At 41.3% G+C, this 25,111-nt stretch overlaps 3 protein-coding genes across 3 annotated transcripts; 1 reads left to right on the plus strand and 2 right to left on the minus strand.

The window, feature by feature from the left end:
- Window positions 1-1,210: 1,210 nt before the first annotated feature.
- Window positions 1,211-5,945, plus strand: hdc (histidine decarboxylase). Its single transcript, XM_069659532.1, has 12 exons — window positions 1,211-1,238; window positions 1,388-1,560; window positions 1,640-1,753; window positions 2,360-2,482; window positions 2,578-2,715; window positions 2,805-2,948; window positions 3,974-4,040; window positions 4,154-4,316; window positions 4,436-4,526; window positions 4,614-4,712; window positions 4,809-4,910; window positions 5,184-5,945. Exons 1-12 carry the CDS (start codon window positions 1,211-1,213, stop codon window positions 5,943-5,945), a joined length of 2,004 nt encoding a protein of 667 aa, XP_069515633.1.
- Window positions 5,946-6,296: 351 nt separating this feature from the next.
- Window positions 6,297-11,992, minus strand: LOC138585052 (long-chain fatty acid transport protein 2-like). The gene is made up of 10 exons (XM_069657285.1): window positions 11,521-11,992; window positions 10,591-10,800; window positions 10,327-10,485; window positions 9,984-10,108; window positions 9,660-9,854; window positions 8,217-8,307; window positions 7,927-8,125; window positions 7,017-7,114; window positions 6,559-6,689; window positions 6,297-6,470 (listed from the first exon to the last, which is right to left on the minus strand). The coding sequence occupies exons 1-10, from the start codon at window positions 11,990-11,992 to the stop codon at window positions 6,297-6,299; spliced, it is 1,854 nt and encodes a 617-aa protein (XP_069513386.1).
- Window positions 11,993-14,994: 3,002 nt separating this feature from the next.
- On the minus strand, window positions 14,995-23,683 carry LOC138608257 (long-chain fatty acid transport protein 2-like). The gene is made up of 10 exons (XM_069680833.1): window positions 23,203-23,683; window positions 22,231-22,440; window positions 21,991-22,149; window positions 20,189-20,313; window positions 18,297-18,491; window positions 17,121-17,211; window positions 16,511-16,709; window positions 15,982-16,079; window positions 15,774-15,904; window positions 14,995-15,692 (listed from the first exon to the last, which is right to left on the minus strand). The coding sequence occupies exons 1-10, from the start codon at window positions 23,681-23,683 to the stop codon at window positions 15,516-15,518; spliced, it is 1,866 nt and encodes a 621-aa protein (XP_069536934.1). The 3' UTR covers window positions 14,995-15,515.
- Window positions 23,684-25,111: the final 1,428 nt, after the last annotated feature.

The following is a 25,111-nucleotide window of genomic DNA, read 5'->3' on the forward strand; positions in this document are numbered from 1 at the left end:
GTGACCCATACAAAGTGGGTAATATTGCCAACATGGATGCTTTAGGAAACACATCTAATGAGGTATACCAAGCAATAAGTTATCTTTCAATAAGGTACGTGTATCAGATAAAATCACTGCAGAGCACCTTGGGTTTGCTAGTCCAAAGGTTGCAGCTCTCTTGTGGCCCTTCTGTGGGTCAAGTTTAAAGATGCAAGCATGCATAAAATTCAGGTAGCGTATAATGACTGTATGAGAATACTACTTAAAAAACCAAGGTGGTGCAGTGCTAGCAGTGCTAGTCCCCACTTTCCATGCTCTATTGAGAAACCTAATGTAATTTATGACGCCTGAATGACGATACCAGTCACCCCTGTGGAAACATTTATGAAAATTGGGAATGTTTTTTGGGAATCATTTTTTTATTAGTTCTATATGTATTGTATCTATTTTTTTGTTGTATGCTTTTTGAACTTGAGTCTGACAATAAAGATGAACTGAACATTATGTCAAAAGCACCAACACTGGGAGAAATGCCTCATTTGTTGTTGGTTAAATTCAACCCTGTATTGAGTTGGTGCTTTAACCTCAACCAGCTTCAACTGTAAAATGCTACATCACTGCACCAGTAGGCCTTTTAACAACATTATAATGTTAGGAATCAACATGTACTGCAAAGCATTATTGCATATTACGTTACAAAACATGAGTTAATATGCATGTGTGCATGCAAAAAAAAAAGTCATTTTATTTTCAACTAAATAGAAAGTTGCTGCAAAATGTTGTTTATATGTTTGATATACTTCACAATACATTGCAAACATACCTTTGTGTTTGGTGGTATGGAAAGCATCATTCTGATATTTAGAAATATAAAATGGTATATTTCCTCTATTTATAAAGTTGTTGCACATTATGATGTACAAAGAATATTGTAAACATTAACTATCAGTTGATCTATTGTACAGCATCATATCACTGAGACTGAATAAGCAAAGAACTTATGTCCAGGTAAATGTTTAAAAGGTAAATATGTTCAAAATGAGGGGGAAAAACTTGCAAAGGTCATGCTTGTTTGTTGGTTTAAATACGTCACCAGTTCAGGGCGTGCTCTTCACAAGCGGGTCTATATAGTTCTGTGATCCCTGCATCTGAACAAACAGCACGGAGCATCACTGCAGCCTCCTGTTAGACACAACAAATTAACTCCACAAGGTCTCATCTACAAACAATGCAGGCTGAGGAATACAACCGCAGAGGTAATACAGGGTCACTTTTACCATGTTGACTTGCTGTGTTGTTATAATCACTGCAAATAAGGAGACATCAACAACATGCTAAATAAAGAGGGATTAAAGATTTGAATCAGGATATCATTCCAGCTGTTACTGTGTCTGTTTCTGGTCAGGTAAGGAGCTGGTGGACTACATCACGCAGTACCTGAGCTCCATCCGGGAGAGGAAGGTGATTCCAGACGTGAAGCCTGGATACATGAAGGAGCTTCTCCCTGACGCCGCGCCCACAGAGCCGGAGAGCTGGGAGAGCATCTTCAACGACATCGAGAGAGTCATCATGCCAGGAGTGAGTCCCTGCTGCTTATTCAACATTTCAAACTATAACAAGGAAGCAAATAATTTGTCCTCTTTTTTTTTTACCTCAGGTGGTTCACTGGCAGAGCCCTCACATGCACGCCTACTTCCCTGGTCTGACCTCATGGCCCTCCATGCTCGGGGACATGCTGGCCGATGCCATCAACTGTATTGGATTCACATGGGTAAGACACAACCTGCACTTTTCTCTCCAGTACACTTCATTTTAACTACAAAAATACCACAACAATGTTGTCACACCACCTAAATATTAAGGGGAAGTGGAAAAATTGAACAATGTCACAACAACAGTTCAACAGTTTGCCGTGCAATAATGTTTCACAACAGAACAACAATTGATCTTTTATCGCATAAAAGTTATGTTGAAACTTAACCTTAAAAGTTTTTGGTACTTGAATCTATCATCTTATAAGTCATGTGACGTCTCTTGTGGAGTCAGCAAAGGTCCAAGTTACAACAAAGGTAAAGGCATTATTAGATTAATAATTTCCGTCCTGTTGCTGAAGGGTTGCATTGTTCAAAATACCTCAGAAGCATCCGTAATTTTAGGGCAAACTTCATCTTAGTTGTTAAAACAGACTTGGACCAGTTTTGCCTTTGGGTTCATTATAAGCAGTAATAAATCACCGTGTATGTTGTTGGAACACTGACAAGATGATGCGTATATCAACATGCTTGGCTTGACTTAAGTGTTGTTATAATAATGTGTGGCTAAGCTTCTGGTGATTCCCACCCCTGCAGAATAAATAGCATTACACGTTATCTTACAGGCCTCCAGCCCAGCCTGTACCGAGCTGGAGATCAACGTGATGGACTGGTTGTGTAAAGCACTGGGGCTCCCCTCCTTCTTCCTGCACCACCATCCCGACAGCAGAGGTGGAGGAATACTGCAGGTTCGAGACACCGTGATCGAATTGTTTTAAATCCAAAAGTTTATGTAGTAAGTGGGAGTTAATTCTCGTTGTCTTTTACCTGACTGTCCTGTTAGAGCACCGTGAGTGAGAGCACACTGGTTGCTCTGCTGGCAGCCAGGAAAGACAAAATCTTGCAGCTGCGTGCAGAGATTGACCAGGAAGTGGATGACTCAGTCCTAAATTCAAGACTTGTGGCCTACGCCTCAGATCAGGTCAGTGTTACCACAGCTTGTGCAATAACTTCCTGTCAGTCTGATTAGATAAAATCAATAACTAATGTGATGTGTGACTGATTTTCTAGGCTCATTCCTCTGTAGAGAAGGCAGGTCTGATCTCTCTGGTGAAGATCCGGTTTCTTCCCACTGATGGGCAGCTGTCTCTGAGAGGAGACACTTTGAAACAGGCCATACAGGAGGACAGGAGGAGGGGACTGGTCCCTTTCATGGTAGGTGTTCGACACTGAAGCGCGAGTGGGTATCATGAGGGTGAAAGGGTGGTGAATTTAAGAATCATACCAGTGTTTTCATTTTGTAGCTGCCATCACAACATCACATTCTGTACAGACTTTCGTCTGTTTCAAATCAGTCGATAAGTCTGAAACTTACAGAACAATTAACTTGACATGACGAGTCCATGAGGTCACACTGCCGCCTAGTGGCAACAAGTGGGAAGTGTTTTAAAGCTCTTTGTTTTTGAAATCCCTGTCATCATTACTTGCTGAAAGATTTCCTAACAATCTGACATCTTCTTTTCTTTGAGCATCAGACCTTTAAACCTATGACAGTTCCTCAAACATGCTAACGTGAGGGACACAATGAGTGGCGCAAAGTAACTCAGTCTCTTAAATCAAGAACAGGCTTGTCCAACTTGTGCCTTGAGAATGTCAATTTTGTTACATCATTTATCGTATCTACTCGATTTTCAAGGGAAAACCTTGAAATTTGAGGCCTAGTAAACTAATTTTTGCATCGGAACATTTTTCCCTCTTGTTTACACACTAATGCATCATTAATATCTATTTAACAATGTAATGTATGATGTTATATCAGGCACATTAGACGTTTTACCGCAGATCCACTACTGTCACCTCTGATGTTATGATTGATAATTGAGTATATCAGCTCATAATGTTAAGGTAAATTTACTCACGTAAGATTTTGAGTGTAGGCTTCTAATTGAGTTAAATTGTTTGTACATTAATGCATTAGTCCTTTTACTTCAGTAAAGGATCTGTTCCCTTTTTACTACAAGCACCTTCATGTTCATTATTATGGTATATTAAATTAAAAAAGAAACACTGCTGCTTAGATGGTAAAAAGGTAGTTTGGTAGAAGTAGGTAGTCATAAATTAAGTTAAAACTTTAAAAAAAAAAAAGAAAAAAAGTGGGGTGTGTTTTTAATTAACTAAAATATATAACAAAATATGCTTAAAAAATGTTCAATCTTATCTGTGTACTCTCTCCTGATCAGCTGTGCGCAACTTTAGGAACCACAGGAGTGTGTGCCTTCGACAATCTATCTGATCTGGGACCAGTCTGTACGTCCGCAAATTTACTCTCTAAACAATCTCCTTTTACGCATCCTCTGAAGTCAAATCCTTGTTCTCCCACTGAGGAGAGTTACAGTTACTGTGTTTAAACCTTTTCCCAGGTGCGGAGGAGGGACTGTGGCTCCATGTGGATGCTGCGTACGCCGGCTCAGCTTACTTATGTCCGGAGCTGCGCTGGTCTCTGGAGGGGATCGAGTTTGCTCACTCCTTTGTTTTCAACCCGTCTAAGTGGATGTTGGTCCATTTTGACTGCACAGCTTTCTGGTGAGTAAATGCACTGAAGCCGTATCTTTCCTGTTTTTTTAAGGAGTATTATATCGTCTCTCTGAAAGTGTTTGCATTTCTGCTGGCTGGTTGTATATGTTTGAACTTTGTTTCCTCAGGGTGAAGGATAAATACAAGCTGCAACAGACTTTCAGCGTTGATCCAGTTTACCTCAGACATGATAACTCACAGGCAGCCACAGACTTCATGGTATTGAACATGTTTTCTTCACCACATTAATGATTGAGCTGTCACAGTGCGTCATTTAATGCGAACACTCTGTTTCCTGTTGTCCAGCATTGGCAGATTCCCCTCAGCAGACGTTTCCGTTCTCTGAAGCTCTGGTTTGTTCTGCGCTCCTTTGGACTGAAAAACCTCCAGGCTCATATCAGACATGTGAGCGGCATTCTCTGTCGTTAAACAGTTTAAGGAATAAAGTAATTATATTGTTAAGAATTTACACATAGGGTTATGTTTTTTCTTTCTTTTTAGGGGATTGAGATGGCAAAGCTCTTAGAGTCTCACATCAGGAGCGACCCAAATTTTGAGATCCCTGCAGAGCGGCACCTCGGCCTGGTGGTGTTCTGTCTGAAAGTATGAGGCACAGATTTGGAGTGACTTTGCATTTAAACACAACAATTTGAGAGTTTTATCTTCGCGGGGCAATATATCAGCTAATCATTGTTAAGATGTACAAGGTTATCCATCGCGCCTTGTCCAAAGGTGAGCTACTGAATGAGCTAGACTAGTTTTATCAAGCACACGCGAAGGTCAGTGATCAATAAAAGAGCAGCAACCTTGAATGTATGTCACTGAAAATGCTGTGGTTTTGTTTGGGGGTGAAAAGAACTGTCTTTTTCATTCAAGGGAGGAAATGCTTTGACCCAGGAGCTGCTGAGGAGACTGACCCGGCTGGGCACCATGTACCTCATCCCTGCAGACATTCACACCAAACGCATCATCAGATTTACCGTGACCTCACAGTTCACGACCGCAGATGACATCCTGAAGGACTGGAACCTCATCTCCAAAACAGCTTCCACTCTTCTGGCTGAGCAAGGGGCCCTGAATAATAAGGATCAAACAAAACCAGGGAAAGATGAAGTGATAGCAGGAGGAGAAAAACAAGACCCCGACTCAGACGCCCTCAGACAGGAAGCAGCATCCAGGCAGGACAGGGCCGAAGTGGATCTGTGGATTGACAAGGCTTGGGATCGGTCCAGGAGGCCGATGCGCTCTCTTAGCTGCAGCAGCGAGCCTCTGCCGGGCACTTACATCGGGCCGATGTCTGGCTACAACTTTAAAACAAGACCGTTTCGTAAAGATGTTGCAGGTGCTCTCTCAGCGGCATCAGCAGCAGGATCCAGCCCTGCGTGCACGATAACAGAGGTGCCCTCAAACGCTCTGGGTAAAAAGCTGACAAAGTTCTACAGCGTGCCCAGTTTCTGCAACCAGTGGGTGCAGAGCGGCCGGCACCCGCTGTGCTGCCCCGTGAAGGTGTCACAGACGGCTCAGAAACACCTGTCCTCCACCTGCAGGAGAGTGAACTGCATGTCTGCTTCTCCTGTGGCCAAAACAGGTCAAACTCAGACTCAGGTGGAAACTGCCAATTTACCCACGCTCTTGTAAGGGCCCTAAATGCAGCGTATAGCTCACTTAAACACAGTAACTCAGCTATAGATAATAAACTGTTTACTACTGTGCTGCCGTGCAGAACTGGCTGTACTGGTGCGGAGCCAGTACAGCCAGTTCTGTACAAAGTGAAGATCAATATTTAAGTGTGTCACTGATTTGAGAACTTTTCTCATTTAAAAAACATTTTTATTAAAAAGTATATCAAACAAAATTACATCTGTTGACATGTTTCAGTATACAAAATAAGTGATTTGTGGAATGTGCAGGTCCTTTATCATCATCTGGTGTCCTGTTTCATCGAAAACAAATTACATGTACTATCTGAATAATAAACACTGAACTCATTCACAGCCTGCTTCTTCCCTCTGCGATGCCGTTGAATATCTCCTGAGTCATGGGCACGTAGCCGTTGTTGTCCTCCAGGTAGAACAAAGGGTCCCTGACGACGGCGGGGTCGAAGCCCTCCTCTCCCAGCTTCAGCTTCATCTGCTTAAACGTCCCAGTTAGCTCCAGTGAGTTCTGCCAGGGAAAAGTACATGTTTATTTTATATCTAAATTTTTCTATGTGTTATAATGTTGTAAATTAATTTAGACTGTCTTTTTTTACCTGTATGCGGATGAAGCGCGGTCTAGCGTAGCTGGGGAGGTAGTGTTTCACGTGCTTATACGCAGCACTGCCATCAAAGTCCATGTTTTCTTTCAGCGTCAGGGCGGCCATTCCAATTCTTCCCTCGTGTCCTTATCAGTCAAGGTCAGAGGAAGAAGACGGTTTACTCCAGGATGAAGGTATCAACAGCACTTTCAGGGTCTTTTACAATGGCAGGTCCTAGCTTTAAATAAACGCTCTTTTTCTTTCAAAATGTTCTCTTTTTTTATGTTTTTACTTTTATATGGTTTAAGATTCCAACACTTTATGATTAACCGTTTAAGAGTTATAAAGGAGGACTTTAAAAACTCCAGACTGACTCAAAAGGAGTCCGGTCAAATGAAAGTCTTTGACAATTATTCAACTATTCTCTAATGAGTTTGTTGTTGATTAAACATCGTCAGTCGTGTATTTATTACCTGGCACCTTCACACCGTAGACATTAGCCTCCTCTACACAGTCAACCATGAGCAAATGATCAGCCACCTCTGTGGTCGCCACATTTTCTCCTTTCCACCTGCAAAAGATAACGATACAAAGACAGAAGGTGAATGATAGGTATAGCGTATAAGTATAGCATTATTGAAAATAAACATTGGGGGCTGGTTTAGCTCCGTTGGTAGAGCAGGTGACCTCTTATACAGATGCTACAGTCCTTGAGCGGCCACAGCCTCGTGCCCTCGGCCCCTTGCTGTATGTCATCCCTCACTCTCTTCTTCCCCATGTTTCCTGTCTCTCTTCAGCTGTCCTATCTAATGAAGGCAAAATGGCCCAAAATAAAGACTAAATGAATATTAATTATTTCAGCTAACATGACAGGAACGGCCATTGAAATTAAGCGTAGTAAAGTGTCCAGGATGCCTGAGATTCCTAAAATCGACATTATTTTTCACACTGAAAAAAATGTTACCCAGAGTTCATTGAGGTGTTTTGACCTGGTGTTTGTATTAGTTTTCCATCACTGTTGAGTAACTGGAGCAGAACAACCCCTCCGTTCAGTGGTTTTCTACACAGGCTAAAATGAGCACCATAACACAACACACAGCCAGTGCTGGGCCGAGTTTGTTGACCCACGCTGGCTCATTCTCACCCAAGTGATTTTCAAGTGTTTTGTACATTTTAAATTAATTTTTCCTGTGGGGAAAATTGGACTCATCTTCCATATAATTAACTTTAAAAATCAAGAAGTTTTCAGTGATACTGAATCACATTCAAGTTCAGGCTTTGCTCTGATTTTCAACCAAAAGTAACAGGGCCTCGGTACAGGGCTGCTGGTCTCCATCATTAACTCAGTTTGTCAGATTTGTTCACTTTGTTTCACCCACGGACCTGAAAGTGTCTCCAATGCGGTCTTGAAAGAAGACGAATCCCTCGTCGTCTATCCTCAGAAGGTCTCCGCTGTTAAAGTAGAGGTCTCCCTTCACGAACACGTCTTTCAGCTTCTTCTTCTCCGTCTGCTGCTGGTTTTTGGCGTAGCCGATGAAAGGACTTTTGACTCCGATCTTTGCCACCAACAAACCGGTCTCTCCTGAAGGTGAAAGCACAGGATTTGGATTAGTTAGAGATTTTTAAAAAAGTCAAGGCAGAGCCACATTTGTATATAAAGGGGATATGTTCACCTCGGGGGACTTCGATACAAAATCCTCTGGAGTCTTTGACCGGCTCCTCTTTCTCTGTGTCATACCGTATGAGGGCATATGGACAGCTCATCTGAGAAACAGTTCAAGATAAAACATAGAAACGAATAAAGTAGTCTGTCATATAAAGATCTTGTTTTGCACATTTAAATTGAAACTGCATCTGTAGAAATACTACTGCAACACTGCAGCCAACCCTGCAATTCATGCCTGGGTGTTTCCTATGTTGCACTTACGTTCAGAAGACAACGCCAATGAGAAGAAAAGAAGCAGAGATTTCATCAGAGAAAAAGCAATTCTTAACTCGCTTCCCTCTTATTTATGTAATTTATTTATCAGAAAAATGCTGGAAGCTACAGTCTTCGCTCTGTGACCCAGTCGCAAGACTTAATTTTGCTATCTGTCCCCAAACTGCGTCTTGACATGGGGAAACAAGGGTTGCAGGTACGCTGCTCCTGCGGCTTGGAATCTGCTTCAGGAGGATTTGGGTCTGAAGGACCTGATCTCTTTAAATCTTTTTAAAAGTAGATTTAAGGTGTTTGAGGAAGATGCATCAGGTTGTAGATGCTTTGATGAATGGTTTCCGCTATGTGACCCAGAATATGTTTTTGTAATTGTTGTGTGTTGTATGTCTGAAACTTTGTTAAAGTGTGCTGCTGTCTTGGCCAGGACACTCTTGTAAAAGAGATTTTTAATCTCAATAAGGCTTTCCCTGGTTCAATAATATTTAAAGATATAATCTCGAAGTTCTCAGTTTTGTTCTACTTGGCGGCACCTTATGGCGATGAAAGGCAATTGAGGGTGCATACGTCCCAGATAACCAGAAGTCTATGGCTGGCTCGCTTGTCACGGCTGTAACTCTTGATTTTCCTCGCTGACGGTCGCTTTCCTTTTTAGACTGTTTGCCTTCATCTGAGCGTCAAATTTGTTTCTTTTTCTTTGGATTTTAACTTATTTTTGAAGTTGTATCTGTAGTCATCCATCTTTTCTTTGTTTGTTCAGCCATAGTAGATTACTGTTTACACGCAACACTTGCAGAGACCGGAAAGCAGCCGCTTAGCTCCGCACACCCTCTCTGGCAGACCAACCACTGCTGGGTGATGAAAAATGCGTCACTAACTGGGCGCGGCTTGTGATTTTTTCAGCGAATGTCGCCACAGACACCCAGTCCATAATAATACTGCAAATGTAAAGGCTTTCATCAGTGGGCCATAGGCTCAATCACCATTGTGTTACCTCATTCAGCGATAGATAGTGACTTAACAGACATTTACATAAATGAAAATCTTCAAGATTATACCTTGTGTGTATGTTGTTTTTTGACCTTCAAGGCCACCATAGTAACCCTACAGCTGAATACCTGAACCTGATAGCATTATTAAATAAAAAAAATTTAAAAAACAGCATGTATCCTCCGCGTCTTACTTTGTGGAGAAAATGCTCTTTGCCAATTGCTCCAACTTTGCCAGCATAGTTGACAAAGCCGACATTTCCCTCTGTGGCTCCGTAGCATTCACAGATCCGAATGTTCCCAAACCGCTGCAGGAAGTCAGCCCAGGTGTCGGACCTTATCCCGTTCCCCAGCGCCACTCTGACTTTATGATCTTTGTCATTGTCTCTCTGGAAGACAAGAAAGTGAAGAAAGGAGAAGTAAGATGATAAGAGGGACCAATTTAACTTTGCTTGTGTGTCTGATGCGTAACTAATATAAAACAATATAACTGTAGGTGGAATAATCCGGAGATTTACCTTCGGTGTGTTGCAGAGGTAGCGCATAATTTCTCCTATGTACTGAATAACAGTCACATTGTACTTCCTACAGTCGTTCCAGAAGTGGGAGGCTGAGAACTTGCGCCTTAAAGCAATAGTAATACCTAAAGAGAAATGAAGAGGCACAGATTTCAGCAACACATTATTATCTGACACCCAGAGCTCACTTTATGACCTGCAGGACTTTGATATACAAACAGTGGAAATCGGAGCAGAGAACTGGCTGCTATTCGAGGTCATATACCTGTTTAACCTTGAGTAAACTCATCAGAAAGCAGGCTGGGTTTCATGTTTAGTAGTGTTTATGATGCCATAAAATCACCTTTTTCAATGGCTCCACAAAGCCCCATCAGGAAGCCGGCGCTGTGGTAAAGAGGCAGGTATATGTAGATGATATCGTCTGAGCGTACACCAGCGATAGACTGAAGAAAAGCTGCCATCCAGAGTCGCTCATGGTTGACCACAGCTGCCTTGGGAAGCCCTGAAAATCAACATTTAAAGCAGCCATAGCTTATACCCCTGTCCTTGCACACTGAAAATCACGAACAAAGATCAGAGTTGAAGGTCAGATTAGAGTTTAGATTACCTGTGGTTCCTGAGGTGTAGATGTACAGTGCGGGACTCTTCAGGTGAATGCTAGCCCTCAGCTGAGGGGACAGCGGCTCGTCCGAGGCCTGCTGGATTTTGTCCGAGAGGCTTTTGATGCCGTCCACGCCACAGTCTTCACCGAGGAGAAACACACGGATGCCCTGCTGCTTCAAGGTGGGCAGCACCTCCTCTACAGCCGCTCGCAAGTCTGAGGCGGATAAAGAAGAATACTTGATGGAGAACAGAGCGGTGACAATGATAGGAAAACAACCTGGTTTGAGTTGTGGTTTCTGGAAGTCTCCGTTCTTACACTGAACAGATACAACCATGCAGTATGTTATATTGGCCATTATAAGTAGTGTAGTATCCCATAAGAGAGAAGCGACAAGTTTACTTTTAAACTGGGAAAGGTCACACGCATACAGATCAAGGTCGTTTCTTAATGTCAAAGAAACCAATTAAATTATCAGCCTTTATTAAGTGATCACATTTTCTAACATACCAAATATCTGCATCAGCATCGGCCTCAAAAATCGAGTATCGGTCAGGCCTCGAATGCCACGCAAAGATTATATTTAGAGGAGGACACAGACTTAATGTCACTGATAATTATAGGAGGAAGAGGAGCTGCCTTCCTGCATGTTTTAGGTTTCTCCGTACTCTAACACGCCTGATTCGAATGTTTTGCACGTTATCAATCCCCTGCGAAGCTTCAGTTGGTTGATAACGAGAAGATCATTCAAATCAGGTGTGTTTGAGTATGGAGAAACCTAAAACATGCAGGAAGGTAGCTCTCCAGGAGCAGGGTTGGAGACCCCTGCTTTAAAACCACTGCCACCTTCTATTCTTATTGAAAAGCTAGAGCAGAGATGACAAATTCAGCTCATAATCTCATGCAGGATAACAGTCTTTCATTTCCCCCGCTTACCCGCTCCAGCCACCAGGACCTTTGCTTCGCAGCAGGAGAAGCAGTGCAGCAGAGATTTGGATCGGATGTTGCAGTTCAGCAGAGAAGCCGTGCATCCCAGCTTGGCCAGCGCGAGCCAGCCCCACACAAACAGCGGCTCGTTCCCCAGGAAGAGGGCCACCGTGTCCCCCTCCTTCAGGTGGGCGTGCGTGGACAGAGCTCTGGCCACCTTGTTGCTCTCTTTGTCGGCTTGGCTGTAGGTGTAGGAGCTCTCCTCAAAAATTAAGAACTTCTTGTTGGGCTGCCTCCTCACTTTGTCCAGAAAACAATCCAAAATACTGTAGAAAGGTTTATTCTTCTTGAATTTGTTCAGTTTCATGGCAATTTTAATTGCAGTAATCGCGTAACTCAAATCATAAAACACATAAGGGTTTCTCAAGTAAAACACTAACGGCAAAACAGCCAGAAGTGTAAAAAGGATATAATCAATCATTATTACGAGAAGAAACGGGTCAGTCCTGCAGCTGTTGGAGTCCCGAGAGGTTCAACTTTCAACTGCAAACAACAGCTGAATATAGCCCCATTCAGTTTACGCCTCTTGAACTTTGAACGACTTTCTCTCCTGGGTGTGTAACAATGGAGCCGATATGTGTTCCTGGGGTCAAATGAAATCTCCAACCTGCAGCCGGCACTGGATGTAAAGGAGTATTTTTATACTTTTACTGTACTCCTATTAAACCTTTATGATCATCGTGTTAGCCGGACAAGTTCCCTCATGTGCAGCAAGGGCTGCCAGAACCAGGAGTTATCCTTAACTGTTTCCATTAACAAGTCATTTAGGACAAATTATTTTGTGTTTAAATTTTAAAATAAAGCCTGAAAAATATGAACCACTCAAACTGAATCCCACAAGCTTGTGGAGTTTTGGCTGACACACTCAGGAGTGAATACAAACATTCTCCTGTCCAATAATCACAAGACAGACATGAGTCATTGTATTTGTGTCTAACAGATAAATACAATTTTACTAAATGTATACAAAGACGAGAAAATCATGCACTGCACAAGAGATTAAAATATCCTTACTAAGCATTGAATACCAGTACACTCATTGCAACACATTATGTTGCAAGGGAACCATAAGTCATGAGTGAGACATGTAAGTTAGTGATAAAAACATTACTTTAGCCTATGAGCTCACTCGTGCTTCAAATGAGGGAACATCTCTGCAGTCAGGTTCCCAAAGCTCTCAGCAAAACCTCCATCGTGTTCCTCGCTCTGTTCATCCAGACCCAGGTTGTCTTTGCAGATCCAGGCACATCCTCCTGCTCTGCAGAAACTCCCCTTTCCAAGTATTTCTGCTGTCTGACTTTATTATGACTCACTTAGAGTATATACCAGCCCATCTCTTCTTAATCTTTGCATCCGTCCTAGCTTTCCAGCATTTTTTCTCTTCCTGTCTGATCCATAGATGACGTTTTCTTGCCTTCCCCCTGCCTGGTTAAGTTTGCCTTTATTGACTTACAAACTGGTGTTGACTGCTCCACCTGTTCGACGTCTGAAGTAAACAAGAACTGTTATTTGACTCTGTTTTTGTCTCAGGCTGTGGTGATCTGGGTTTGTTTGCCATAATCCTTACACGAGGGGAGCACAGGTAGTTGCTCCATCAGATTTAAGTCAAGGTCAACAGCCTCATTAGTCTGTTCAGCCTGTATGTGTGTAGCACTGTCTATACTAGGAACAGGGATCCTGGCAGCATGAGCATTTGCCTCCACCTTGTGGTTTTATGACGACTGTATATTTTAAAAATGTTTTTCAACAAAAAAGGGTGGTTACAATTTAAGGATAAAATCCAAGCCTGAAGAAACTCTGAAAGAAAAATGAAAAGTAAGTGTGTAACAATCTGTGGGGTGAATTTGGGTAACGGTTATAACATCAAACTCAAGCAAAGCACAAACTTCATTCTGTTTAAAGTTGCTGTGAGGAACTTTCGGTTTGTGTAGATTTTGGCGCCCTCTGTGGGCAAAGCTGTACCTCTCATCTTTGCTGATTTCAGCCCAATCCCAATCTCCACACTCACATACTCAGGTGCTGTGTCCGAAACCGCATACTAACGTACTGCCTACTACATACTCAAACAGTATGTACTGCATACTGCCTACTACCCTGACTATTAGGATGCCGTTGGCATCATACTCAGAGCCGTCTTCTCCGTATCACGTGACTTAATCGTTTACGTATGTCCGGTCTGAAGCTGAATAGCCGCAATGCATTTTGGGGCGGTTGAGTAAAACCAGTGAGCTCCCGTCTCATACTCAAACATCCGGGCCGATCTAGTATACATCCGGGCATTTCTCGCATACACAAAATTGCATACTATGAGATGGGAACGCATGACTTACTCAATTTTACGTCACGGTTAGTATAATTAGTATAATTAGTATAATTAGTATGATTAGTATGATTAGTATGATAGTATGCGGTTTCGGACACACCGACAGACTTTGAGGTGCGTTCCCGGTAAGTGCGTGAGTGCTTAGTGCTGTCCCACTGTCAGATCAGCAAGTGTGCGAGGGCTCTGATGCCGACTTTTTAACGCCAAATTACGGACTTTCCGTGAGTCAGCATATCTGCAGACTTTCCGCAGACATAGCGAACTTGGTGACGTATACAAACGGGATTTTCCACCCCCCCACTAAATGTAAACAAATGCTCGTACATTGAAGTAGTGTTCAATAAAGTTTGACCAAAAAATAATGCTAAATGTAAACGATGCAAGCATGGACGGTGACGGGAACCGCAAATACGTTTATCTGTAAGTGACAACAATTAAATATTTGCATTAATTAAACATTAATGCCTTTCTGGCTTTTGATAGTTTGTTAAATAAAGCTCATCTTAAAATAGGCCGATGTAAACACTGTAAGACACACAAAGGCAGTAAAAATAACTATATAGAAATAATCAATCTTGACGCTGATGGTGTGGTATGCTTTTGTAGCTCATGAAGAGGAATCAGAATCAATTTCAGTCTGTTTCATAACCAGATAAAAACTCCTCACAGCAGCTTTTGGGCAATAAAGATTGTGATAGTTTGTTGAATGTATTAATTTATTCATGATTTATTTTTCTCTACAGTGGACACTGGGTGGATTTTTGTTGCTGAGGGGAAGAAAAGGGAGAAGGGGTAGGAAAAAATAAGTGTAAACTTCATTCTATTCCTTTTAAAACTGCTTGCTTTGTGTCGATGTGCTTTATGTTTACTTTTCATATTTTCTCTTGCTTTTCTCATTTCGTTATTTATTTCTCTTTATTTTATTAACATGTTTGAAATAAAGATCTTGAAAAATCTAAAGTGTAACACCTGAAATGTTTCCTTTCTTTCACTATGGGTAGTGTTGATGCAGCCGTGATGAGTAAAATCAGAGCAGACATGTAAACTAGTTCTGCTTTTACTACAAGAATCATTTTAATTTTTAGGAAAGTCGTGTATATTTACAGATATTTGCACAAAATACAAAATAATAACACTTTTTTTTCTCATTGTTAAACCATTAAATGCATCGTGCATCTTTCCTAAAAGACAAATATTGTGTTAAATACAAAGTTCCTTTGTGGGAAAGAAAAATAGCCACTGCTTAAGTTTGTACTGAATAAAGACTTTCAGAAACATCTCAGTAAACTACATTATCTGTTGAGCCATATACACTTCTCAGTACAGGTAATAGACTGAAATAAGAACAACGGCAGCCCCCATGCTAGTAAATATACTATTTATAGCCTCCTCCTCAAATATACATGTATTTACAATTACATGATCAAACTCTCTCCTCACTTTGCAGGCTGACTCCTGCCTCAGTAAAACATTTGTCTCCATATTATTATTATTATTATTACAAAAAACAAATGATAAAAGTATTTGTATAAAAGATTTGTTCAGTCGCTCAGCTGGAAATTAAACGGATCAGCCGCTGACTGAAAGCCTGCACAGATTTTTTATACAACTAAAAACCTGCTCATAGTTTGATGTTTCCTGACACGATGCAGCTGAAGACCTCAGCTGTCAGCGGTACGTAACTCTTCTCAGAGTCATCGAGGATGTAAAGAGGGTCCTGGATGTGTCCTGGATCAAAGCCCTGCTCCACTAACTTCACCTTCATCTGTTTGAACGTCCCCGTCAGCTCCACGGCGTTCTGGACGGAAGAAAAGTACAACATACTCGCTCAGGTTTCTGAATATCACATGCTGATTTGATTAGCATCATTGATTATTACCTGTATTCTTATAAAGCGAGGTCGGGCGTATGAGGGCAGGTAGCTGACCACGTGCTGATAGATGTGACTTCCATCAAACTGGGCGCCCTCCTTCACAGTGACAGCGGCCATCCCTGCTCGCCCCTCGTGTCCTACAACGCAAGGTAAAATCAAATCAATCAATGTCATTTCTAAGCCATAATGTTGTAATTGAGGAAATTATCGTCACCTTGCACTTGCACTCCATAAACGTTTGCTTCTTTGAGACAGTCGCTGATCGTCAGGATGTCAGACACCTCGGTTGTAGCTACATTCTCACCTTTCCACCTGATCAAACAGCTTTATATCATTCTTGTGTTTCAACCTGAGGCAAGACGGCATTTTATAGACATGCCTCAACAACAAACACAAGTTTGTCCAGAACTTCTAAATGAGCCTGTTGCATAACAGGCAGGGAAAAAAGCGTTGTGAGATGTATTAAACATGTATTATGTATAAAATGGTTCTGTAGGCTCGGGCTTTGATAGGTTTGTAACAATGAGTGCTGTTTAACAATCATGGACTGTGTCCAAAACAGCTGATCTTAATCTTTCATTTAATAAGAGTTAAAAAGTACTTCTGTTGATCTAAATGTGTGCAATCACTGCATGATCACTGTTTTCTTTTCAGCTTTAACAATAAAAAGTAAGCGTCCTTGTGGTATGTTCAAGTCTTTCATGTGTATTTGTAATAAATCATGGCGCAGAGGAGTTCTGTACCTGAATGTGTCGCCTACACGGTCCTGAAAGTAGATGAAGTTGTCGTTATCGATCCTCATCAGGTCTCCGCTGTTGAAGTAAAGATCTCCTTTCTTGAGAACATTACGAAGTCTTTTCCTCTCCGTTTGTTCTTCGTTCTGAGAGTAACCCACAAACGGAGCGATGTCTGTGATCTTCGACACCAGCAGACCTGTGTCACCTTCAAGAAAAGGACAAAACACGTGTCTTCTACTGCCTTTAACTATCAATGGACGTCTGCTACATCATGCATTCAGATTGAAATGGAAAACTGTCCCTGCCTACAAGATGGAGATGTAATATCAAGTGTCAGTGCAGGCAATAAGCATAGAGATCTATATCAAGTGCACAGAGACGAGGCTTGATAAACTATGATAAAGTGGGGCACTGGTTTAGCTCAGTTGGTAGAGCAGACGCCGCCATATACAGAGAAACAGTTCTTGATGCAGCAGCCATTCCCCATCTCTCTTCCCAATATGTCCTGTCTCTCTTCTGCTGTTCTTTCTAATAAAGGCAAAAATTCCCCAAAATCGCATCTTAAAAAAACTATGATAAACATTTTTATAAACATTTTATAAACACATTTCTTCACCTGTGGGCGCCTCCACACAGAGGCCGTTAGCATCTCGTATGGGCTCATCCCGCTCCGTGTCGTACTTAATCAGAGAGAAGGGAAACAGCCTCTACGGGAGGAAGCAAAGACATCAGTGTTGTGTAATGTACCCACTTCACATTTTACCAAGAGCAGACTAAAACACATAACTCGCATATTACTTATAAAGGTTCAAATGTTACATTTATTTTATGCCTTAGAGGCGAATACTGCACTTATAACTCCATTACAAGCGACAGCAGTAGCTACTTTTCAGATAACAATTTTTCACAGCGTTCCTGCCGAGTGAAAACCACGTCACTCCAAACTTGTGAAACTGAGTTTCATATTTTCTGACAAACTGAAGGATTAGGCATTCCTGTATGAAATCATACATATCACATATGTTAGTAAAACACTGACTGGGACCATTTAACTGTCTATTCAGCACTTATACTTGTAATCATTTAAGTAAGTACCGATAATAACACTCGTGTACTCATACTTACGTAAAGTTTTGAATGTAGGACTTTTAATTATAGCATAGTGCAGTATTTTCACAATGTGGTAATCATTTTACTTAAGAATCTGAGTACTTCCTCTGACACTGTTTTTTAATGGCAGACATATATAGCATTCCATTTGATGCACACCCATTATCTACACTGCTTATCCTGTTCAGGGTTGTTGGGGGATCTGAGCCTATCCCAGCTGTCATTGGATGAGAGGCGGGGTACGACCTGGACTGATCACCAGTCTGACACACGGAGACAGACACCCTTTCACGCTCATATATGTATATTAGATTTCCTTATGTATTATTGATATATACATGTATAATATAATGCAGGATGTGTTAAATGAGTTCCAATCGTGCATAAAAATGTTTTAACTGCTATTTTGGCCGCTAATAAACATATTAGGATAACTATGAAAAGTCTTAACTCAAACTCCTCTTACTTGGCTTAAACCACGTAGAAGTCTTTACTTGAATAAGCAGATGAAGATGAAGACTGTCTTAGCTGGTGAATTTAACTGTAAGACTCTAAGACGCGGTTGAACTCTCGGTATGTCGGCCTTTAGTCACACTTTCTTACACATGCAGTAACTGGGTCGTAAAGGAAAATAAAAAACAATGTTAACAGAAAGATAAATATTTTTTAATCTCATGCTTACCTTATGCAAAAAGTTGACTCGTCCAATCGCTCCAATTTTCCCGACATAGTTGATAAATCCCACATTTCCCTCAGTGGAGGCGTAAAACTCTCGGACTTCAATGTTCCCAAAGCGGTTGAGAAATTCCCTCCAAATCTCGGCTCTGACTCCGTTTCCGATGGCCAGTCTGACTTTGTGGTGCTTGTCATTGTCTCTCTGCATTGTCACATGAGAATACAAAATAAATAGGTCAGGTATTATGCAAGTGCTACGGGAATAAATCACGTGTGACCTAATTATTTCAAAACGATAAACTACTTAAATCAAGTGTGCTAGACTGCAAAGCTTTTCAACACACCTGCATGAACTCATATGCTTCATAATAAATACACATCAGGGATTTAAAACAGGCTGTTAATTATGCTTTCTGATCAAGTCTGCCTAATCTGCTAAATATGACACTTTAAACCAGTTCACAGGAGCAAAAACACTTATGTGTGACATAAAAATCCTCTTTCCTATGAAAATCATGTAAATACTGCGCAGAAATACCATTTGTTTGTAATAAATGTGACCCTGAAGTCAAACCCAAGTCCAGAGATATTTGGTTACCCAGTTACTCGATATGGTCTTCCTCAGTAAAGGCCAGCATCTATTCCTAGAGGTGACCAGATACAGACAAACCACCGCCTCTCGCTGCCACAGGGTCACGCAGTAAAATGAGACTGCACTTCATGTGATGCAACCAGATACTCTGAATGGCCTTAAATGTAGGCAGAATGTGTACAGTACTCCAAAATACAGCAGAGAAACCTTGAAGAGAGTGTAAAAGTATGAAAGCATTCGGATACTTTAAAAATGTCTACTTCACACATCAGCGATTACGTCCACACGTATCTATAAGGCTTCATGCTGTTCGAACCCCTACAGGTAGTGACGCAGAAGGCTGGAACCCGATAGTTGGGATTTAATGATTTCTATTTTGGTTAGCCAGCTGTGCTGCTCTGCTGGAATGTACCGATTTGGAAAGTAAATCTCTGACTACACTGGTCTCAATGGCAGCTCGCTGCAGTCGCTTCACAGCGCTCCTAATCTGCAGATGTCTTGAGGGCGAGGGAGTTTTTTTTACAAAGGGTATGGATGGCAGAGGGGAGGTGTTGCACTCACAGCCCCCTGCTGAAGATCCAGTATGAGCCTGTTTGAGTGTCAATCACTCCTGGTCCTAAAACACCAACATAACACACGAAAAGTACTTGTCAATACTACTTTTGTTTCCCAGAAATGTTACACACTGATTGAAGTACAGACAGATGTCTTATACATGCTGGCATGATGACACTCCTGATCTCTGATACATATTGTTTGATTTACTTTGTCATCTTGTTTATGTTTATTTGTTTCACAACACAAATCACATAAAGAGAATATAAGCGTGTGTATGTGGGTGTGATGGCCAATATGAAAACCACCTCCAAAAGACATGAAAGGTAAGGATCATAACACAACCACCAAAACAACCTAATTTGCAGCGTTCACATACGAACAAGTATCTCAAGATAACGAAATAACTAACACATGATCAATAGATAACAGCATCAAAAGAGCAAGCAAAGTCTTTCTCTGGAGCAGAAGAAGAATCATTATATGCGCCGGTTTAGCTCAGCAGTTAAATCCGCGGCCTTGTACAGAGGCCACGGTCCTCGATGCGGTGGCCCTGGATTCGACTCCCATCCTTGGCCCCTTGCCGCGTGTCATCCCCTATTCTCTTTTCCCCTGTTTCCGACACTACCCACTGTCCTCTCTCTTAATAAAGCCCCAAAAAATAACCTTTATATTATTAAGCTGCATATTTTGAGATTTTGAAACAGTTGACGTCTGAACAGCCCTGTGTGAAAGGTTCAAAACAGACTCACCTTGGGTGTATTGCAGAGGTAACGCATCACCTCTCCTATGTACTGAACCACGGTCACACTGTGTTTCCTGCAGTCATCCCAAAACTGAGAGGCAGAGAACTTCCTCTTCAGGATGATGGTCGACCCTTCAAAGTAAGACAGAAAGTTTGATTATTAGAGAAGCAGCAGAGGAATGTGATGGCGACAGTTTTTTACTTGAAGGACTTTTAATTGATTTCTGTTGTTTCTGCTGCAGCTCACAACCTTTAATAACTTTTAATTTTTAGGTAGAAACAGGAACAGTTGACAAACAAAGAAATTATGTTTATTAGAAATATCTCAGCTATATTAACCACAGTATTTATGGTTATTTTAATACTCAACTTCCATTTTGAATTGACTGAATTTTGAGTTACCATCCTTTATGTTGGACATGAATAATTCCATATAAACATATGCCAAGAGTTTAAAGTGAATGTCCTGTAACTGCATGCACTGCACGACAGGAATGTGGCTGTTGTGGGGCAGCTTTGTATACTTATCTTATAGGCTGCCTAACCACACATATAATACAGGCAGGAACTTTACCCCATAAAGAGGAAAGCAGTTAGAAATTAGAGGTAATCTGGTTTTAGTTGACCCAGCTCTTCAGATTAAAGCTTCACAGCGACAAAAGACTCTTTTATTTAGTTTCCCAGAGGAAGGAGAACCAGAGCGAGGAGCAGGAGGAGGAGGAGGAGGAGGAGGAGGAGAAGTGCGGGCATCAGTTTACAGCACCAGCCTCATATTAAGGTCAAGAGTGAGAACATTAAAAGGTCCTAGAACAGGGTGCCACTTCCATGAATCTGCATTCCTTCAGATGGCACAGCCGGTGAACGAGCAAATGATTACTGATTATCATCGTGTGTTAACCTTTTGTGTCTCCAAAACTCAACTTTTTATGGGCTGAAGAACAAGATTTGTTTTAGGCTTTGCTACAATGATTTTTCGTAGCTAATCCAAAGGCTTTCTTATTGGTTTATTTAGCTTAAACTGAATTTTTCCTTTTAAAAAAATGTCATCAGTTTATCTGAAGTTTACCTGGTTTTCTAGGACAGTGACTCTTTGTCAGTAATGTGCAAAAAGAAAACTAAATCTGCCATAAATTCTCCTGCACATCTCTTCAAAGTTTCGAGCAACAGCCCTCATCAGCAAACAACTGCTCTTATAAATACTTAGTAGGTTTTTTTGTTTTGTTTTTAAGTGCCAAACTAATATATTTGTCATGTCTATCTTGAAGGTTTGTTTGGTTTACAGTAAAAAATGATGCTAAACCTTTGACCTGCTCACAACCCAGGATGGAGGGTTTGGCCAGCGGCATGCATAAAAAAAGCCCTGGCCTGCCGACAGAGCTCAGTGCATTTAATTTGGTAAACTCATGGATGTACAGTGAATCATCATCACACTACCTTTGTTGTAGTTTTAACCTCTTGCTGCAGTTTTGCCTGAAATACAACAACTCTAGAGTACTCTTTTTCTTTTGTTACAGCACCTGCAGCACAGCTGTCTCTTCCCTACTGAAGACAACAGGGGCGTTAGCAGTGACATGGACCGCTTTACACTAATTGGGCTTTCAAAATGTGGATATATATGAAGGATATTAAGAACTTTCATATTTTATATATTATTTTAGCTATTGAACAAAGCCTTAGTTGTATAAAACAACTCAACAATCCCTATTAAGTCAGTCAAGTCTTCATCAGTCTGACATGAATCTCACACAGGCCTCACAGGGTCTTTGGTCTCAAGTTATGAACGTCTTTGCTACATCTAAATCATCTCACCTGTCTCAATGGCGCCAATCAAGCCTATAAAAAATCCAGCTGTGTGGTACAGAGGCAGGTTGACGTAGATGACATCACTAGCTGATACACCGTTGGAAGATAAAACAGCCAGAGCTGTTAGGAGGCGGTTCTGGTTGACCACTGCTGCTTTAGGGAGACCTGAAATACAACAAGACACAAAACTTTGTAATGTTATACAGTATGAATCTTAAAAACAGACCAATGCAGCGACTCCTTTACCTGTCGTTCCTGAAGTGTAAATATAGACCGCAGGGCTTTTGAATGTGAGGTGTGATCTGAGGGATCGGGGGAGCGGGGCGCCTGCCGCCTCGTCCACTTTATCACAGAAGCTCTCTATTCCAGGTGTGTCGCAGTGTTGGGTCATCAGGAGGACAGTGACGTCCTGCTCCATCAGTGAGGGAAGTACATCCTCCACTGCTTCCTTTAGCTCTGGGGAGCGACAGACAAATGTGCAAGTTTACAGAAAATGCAAAATAAAAGCTTTAAACAAGCAAAATAACACTTCTGAGTTATGATGTAATTGCGTAGAGGCTGCAGGACGGTCAGTGAAGTTTGAGGATTAGTTTAGGGGACGTTGAGAATATGTACTGCAGTATTTTGAGCACAGAAACACTGTTGTTATCCCTAATCTAGTATTAAGCTGTTTCAGTGACCTGAAAGGCTATTTTGAGATTTTAAAAAAAGGCCATTCAGTCAGACATTTCTATATTTCAAACAGAAGCTTGACATTTGACCTTCAACTGGATGTAAAATAATGTCAGATAATATTTACATTCAATTTATAATATATAAAGTATTTTAAGTATGTAATTATCAATTTAATAATCAGCTTAAGTACCTTCCCCTCCTGTGTTAACTCAAACTGTAAGTCCATTCAGGATCATTTCCTAAGGTACTTGACAATCTCTTTTGATACATCAGCTGTACTAGTCACTCAGCCCTTTGAGATGGAAATGCTTACTTCTTATTATATAAAGAAACTCAGAATGTGTGCTGCATAACAAAAGAGCTCTTAAAGGATCGTCTCAACTGTGCACATTTAAAACATTTGCACATAACACTTAAGTTTGACATGAAGAAACTTACATCCACAAAGTAAAAGAGCTCTTTTAACTGCAGGCCTAAATGCCTTAACTTCAGGTAAAGTTTAGCTCATAAAAGACTTAAATGTGAGCGCCAAGTTGTGTATACCTGAAGCTGCTATCAGCACTTTGGCCTTGCAGCAGTTGAAGCAGTGCAGCAGAGACTTGGTGCGGATGTTGTGGTTGAGAAGAGCCACAGGAGAGCCTAATTTAGCCAGAGCCAGCCAGGTAAATATGAAGGCGGGTTCATTTCCCATAAAAAGAGCGACGGTGTCCCCAGCTTTATACCCGGGCTGAGACTGAAGAGCCTGGGCGATTTTGTTGCTCCTTTTATTCGTGGAAGCGTAAGTGTAGCTTTCATCTCCAAACACAATGAACTGCTTGTCTGGATGTGCAGCGGTCTGCTCCAAGAAACGGTCCAAAACAAAGAAGAGAGGTCTACTTCTCCGCCTCGACACAAACCTCACTAAAATCCGCAGCAGATCCCTGAAATACAGAATATCCATCCACACATAAGGAGAAAAAGTTTTCAGAGCGAATGGTATTAGAAGGATACTTGCTAAAATGACTGAAATTAAAAGCATCTCCATCATGTTCTCGATTTAAAAAGCTGCAAGTCTCGTGGAAAAAACAGAAGAAAACTCAAAGTTCAGCCCCCTCAGCAAAATGGGGAATGTAGCAAACAAGGATTTTGTTCGGAGGGGCGGGGCATTTCTCAAAAACTAGGCTATGCCAAGTTCACAGAAGAGGTCAAATGAGTGAATTATGTAGAAAAGGGTCGATTTAAAGGAATATGGCTCAACAGCAGCCTTTCGCTAAAGCAAACTTTATTGAAGAAGAAGTGGTATTCAAACTCTGGTTAAATTAACTATTCAAAACAACAACAATGTCTAAGGATATTTTTAAAGCAGCCACATATTTCTCATAGTTGAGGTCAGTGTCGGGGTCAAAAGAAAGGGGATGTTGGGGTTATAGTCAGTTGAGGCAGGAGGCGGAGCCGTGAACGCCTCATTCAGATAATGTGGCATTCATTGAATATGACAAAAATAGGATTTTCTGCTTCTTTTATAAGGTCTGTATGAATTTATACAGTATAATAATTGTTAAGTCAAGTGGATCTCAACGTTCAAAGGGTCAAACAAGACAAATCTGTGCAGTTTACAAATGATGAAGATAGGGTTAGCAAGATGTGTACTCTTAATCTGTTTAATAAAGGTTACCTCATGGAAATGCTTAAGTAGAACAAGTGCCTCAAAATGTCACATTGTCACACCCGAGTTATTTTTCTTTGTTACTTTGCACCACAGGTAAATGGAGCGCCCTTCATGTTTCTGTTATACTGTTTGTAACAGAAGGATTGTAAAATTGTCTGTGTCCCAAAGCAACTTTGTTCTCTTGAAGCAGTTTTAAATTCCTGCAGGTGGCACTCTTTCTTTGTCATTTGCTGCCACCAGACCATGGTTGTTACTTTAAAGGCCATCACTTTCTGCTCAATTGCCAGAATCACATGTTTGTCTTAAATGTTCATGATTGTTTTCAGTTTGAGTATCAGCATCAGCACGTGTCAGTGTGAGTATCAGCACGTCAGATAGTATTTAAATGAGTGCAGTTTGAAACATCTGCAGCTTGTCTACACAAAAACATAGCTAGAAACGTAGCTAGTTTGTACTTATTTACAGTTTGCAAATAATTTAATGTGATATGGCAAGCTAAGCTCTAATTTAAGTCATTGTAACTCAACCTCTTATTGTTTAACAGGTCAAAATAGTCCTGCTAAGCTGGACTTCTTTCTACTTCATCAAATCTGTATCTTTTTGCATGTCTTGGATGATGCTGATCAGGTAGGCAGCTGAAGTGCAGCTCTTGGGGGACAGCAACAGAGCTGCAGGACTGGGGGCTGTGGGGTGGGGTGCAGAGCAGGCCTTCATGGCATCAACGACTGATGGCCAGAGTAGGGTGATAGATGTTGCTGAAGCAATGCCACAAGAAACTATTGCAGCACCGGAGTTAAGATGCTG

Source organism: Semicossyphus pulcher, unplaced genomic scaffold, assembly GCF_022749685.1.
Source record: "Semicossyphus pulcher isolate SPU_LCO1_2020_fin unplaced genomic scaffold, fSemPul1.0.p SCAF_1, whole genome shotgun sequence".
In the NCBI taxonomy this organism is placed as follows: Eukaryota; Metazoa; Chordata; class Actinopteri; order Labriformes; family Labridae; genus Semicossyphus; species Semicossyphus pulcher.